Consider the following 2,410-nt stretch of genomic DNA (forward strand, 5'->3'; position numbering starts at 1 on the left):
GACCTTGGTCAGCGACTCCTGTGAGCCGTACATGCCACACAGTAACCTTACGGGAGTATTTTTTAACAAAGGAAGACACTGTTGGGAGAATTTACTGGAAAAGCTAGGTCATATAGCCAAGGTGGGCCTGGGCTGAGCCATTGGGTGGGCTTCTCAGCCACTCGGGCACCCCATCTTCCCAGCCCCAGCGGCCCCACAAAAGGGTTCTCAGTACCAGCTGAGCTGAGATTCCAAGGAGAAATGTAGGTACCAGCGGAGGGCAAGAAAGCAGGCCTGCCCCCTGGACTCCTGGAGCCCGTCTGCTGGCAGCCATTGAGCAGCCTCAGAGAAGAGAAAAGGTGCAATAAACTGCTACTCAAGACAAAAGTAAAAGAAACCCCTGCACTCTTTTTACACCCTGACAGGATGACTCAAGAGTACCAAAAAAAAAAGCAGCACTTAAATACAGCCCTGAGGCAACAGTTTCTCCCCAGCCCAGGCCCCAGAGGCCCAGCAGGGCTGGGCAGCTTCTGGCAGTGTCCCTCGGGCCCCTGGCAGTTAGTCCTCCAGCACAGAGCTCTTGGCCTCCACATACTCCAGGGCCTTGGCCTTCACGGCCTGCACGTCCTTCTCCGTGCCATGCTGCTTCTCATAGTCCAGGTAGCGCTTGAAGAAGAACTTCATTCGCTTGGGGGCCATGCTCAGGTGAATGACCCGCTCAAAGATGTCCCTGTGAAGAAAAGCAGGCCAGTGTGAGTGCCCCGGTCACAGGCCACAGGTCCCCAGGCTAGCACCCAATCCTGGACTCGGCTCTGAATCCAGGGCCCTTTAGCACCCAGCATGCCCATGCTCTTTCTTTTCTGGACTAGTGTGGGCTCCTGAGATGCCCTGGGGACGAAAGAGGTAAACACCTCCCTTGTTTCCTGGATGAGCAGACAGATACTCCTGAGGTGTCTCCAGTCACACAGTAACTCAGCACAGAGCACACACAATGGGTTGGGGCTGCTTTAAGCCCTCCCGGGGCCCCCAGGGCACCTTTTCTGGACCTCCATCTACCGTCACAAGCCTCCCTGCCTTGTGAGACGCAGGGGACGATGTGAGATGCTGGGTGGGAGGCTCCTGGAGAGAGGAGCCAGGCACAGTGCTAATTATGACGAAGCTCAAGTCTCCAGGGGCCCGGCTCCTTCCCGCCCACGGCTCCAGACACAGTCCAGGCTGAGGCGGCCTGGAGGCCGGCAGACTGACCGCCACAGACCCACATGCTATTTTCTAGACGAGCACGAGCAGCAGAGCTCCCGGGCGCTGCTCTGGACGGCACCCTCCTCCCTGCTCACCGCACTTCCTTCTGGCTGCCGTGCTTGATGGTCATGTCGATGTACACGGACCACACATCCGTGCGCTTGGGGTAGGTGCTCAGTGTGTTCTCGAAAATGGCCTTGGCCCGCTCCGCATCCCCCAGCTGGAATTCAAGCTGGGCAAACTTGGTGATCACATCCACATCTGCAGGGAGAGGGAGGCTCAGAAACTCGAGTCACAACAAGCAGTCACCCTCCCCACACACACAGGGCTGCAGGGGAAGGGTACGTCAGACTCCCTGCTCTTGGAACAAAGGCGGAACAGGACTGCGGTGGTAGATTTAGGGCCAAAGGAGAGTACACAGCTGGCACAGACCTAAGACTCCCACCAGACATCCTACCCACTGGGCCCCGAAGAAGGGGCAGAGGGGTCCTCCCTCCTGTGCACTTCTGGCCTCTGCAATGCAGCACACCTTCTTACACCTGCAGACATAACTAGGCGCCTAACAAGGCTGTCCTGACGGATACCACCACCCAGTCCCTATTCCCAGAGCTAAGAACAGCTGCCACCCGCCAGAACCCAGGCGGCTGGCGGGCACCAGCACTTACGCTCCTTCTGAGGAAGGCACTCCAGGGCCCGCTGCAGCACGCGGTGACTGGAGCCCGCCTGGCCCCTCCGCAGGATGAAGGAGCCGTACTTGATCCACACAGCTTTCTCCAGGCGGAAACGCTTCAGCATGCGGCCGTAGAGCTCGCCGGCTTCCTGCGGGAAAAGGCAGGTCAGCTGAGGAGAGCAGCGCAGCAGTCGGGACAGGCCTGAGACCTGGGCACAGGTCTAGATACATGGTGGGGGAGGCGAGCACAGGGGGAGCCATGCGACCACGTGGGACCTCCCCAACAGTCCTGTGCTGGTCAATGATTTTGTGTGTGTGTGTGTGTGTGTGTGAGAGAGAGAGAGAGAGAGAGAGAGAGAGAGAGAGAGAGAGAGAGATGGGGGCAGTGGGCTGTATTCAATGTCATCTTCTGTCCATAAGACTCCAACCCCAAGGACTCACTGGCCCTTGTGGGGCCTCCCCAACAGTCCTGTGCTGGTCAATGATTGTGTGTGTGTGTGTGTGTGTGTGTGTGTGTGTGTG

At 58.1% G+C, this 2,410-nt stretch overlaps 1 protein-coding gene across 2 annotated transcripts in view; it reads right to left on the reverse strand.

Annotated features, from left to right (window-relative positions):
* Positions 1-76: 76 nt before the first annotated feature.
* Positions 77-2,410, reverse strand: part of PDCD11 (programmed cell death 11) — a 35,069-nt gene continuing 32,735 nt past the window's right edge. For both annotated transcript variants that reach the window (XM_045291441.1, XM_045291440.1), the window contains exons 34-36: positions 1,884-2,037; positions 1,314-1,479; positions 77-709 (exon numbers count right to left, since the gene is read on the reverse strand). In XM_045291441.1, coding sequence (XP_045147376.1) covers positions 538-709; positions 1,314-1,479; positions 1,884-2,037 — 492 coding nt within the window. In that variant the 3' untranslated portion in view covers positions 77-537. The remainder of the gene's footprint in view (positions 710-1,313; positions 1,480-1,883; positions 2,038-2,410) is intronic.

Source organism: Echinops telfairi, unplaced genomic scaffold (genome assembly GCF_000313985.2).
Source record: "Echinops telfairi isolate 266 unplaced genomic scaffold, ASM31398v2 ScPeMD7_70;HRSCAF=299, whole genome shotgun sequence".
In the NCBI taxonomy this organism is placed as follows: Eukaryota; Metazoa; Chordata; class Mammalia; order Afrosoricida; family Tenrecidae; genus Echinops; species Echinops telfairi.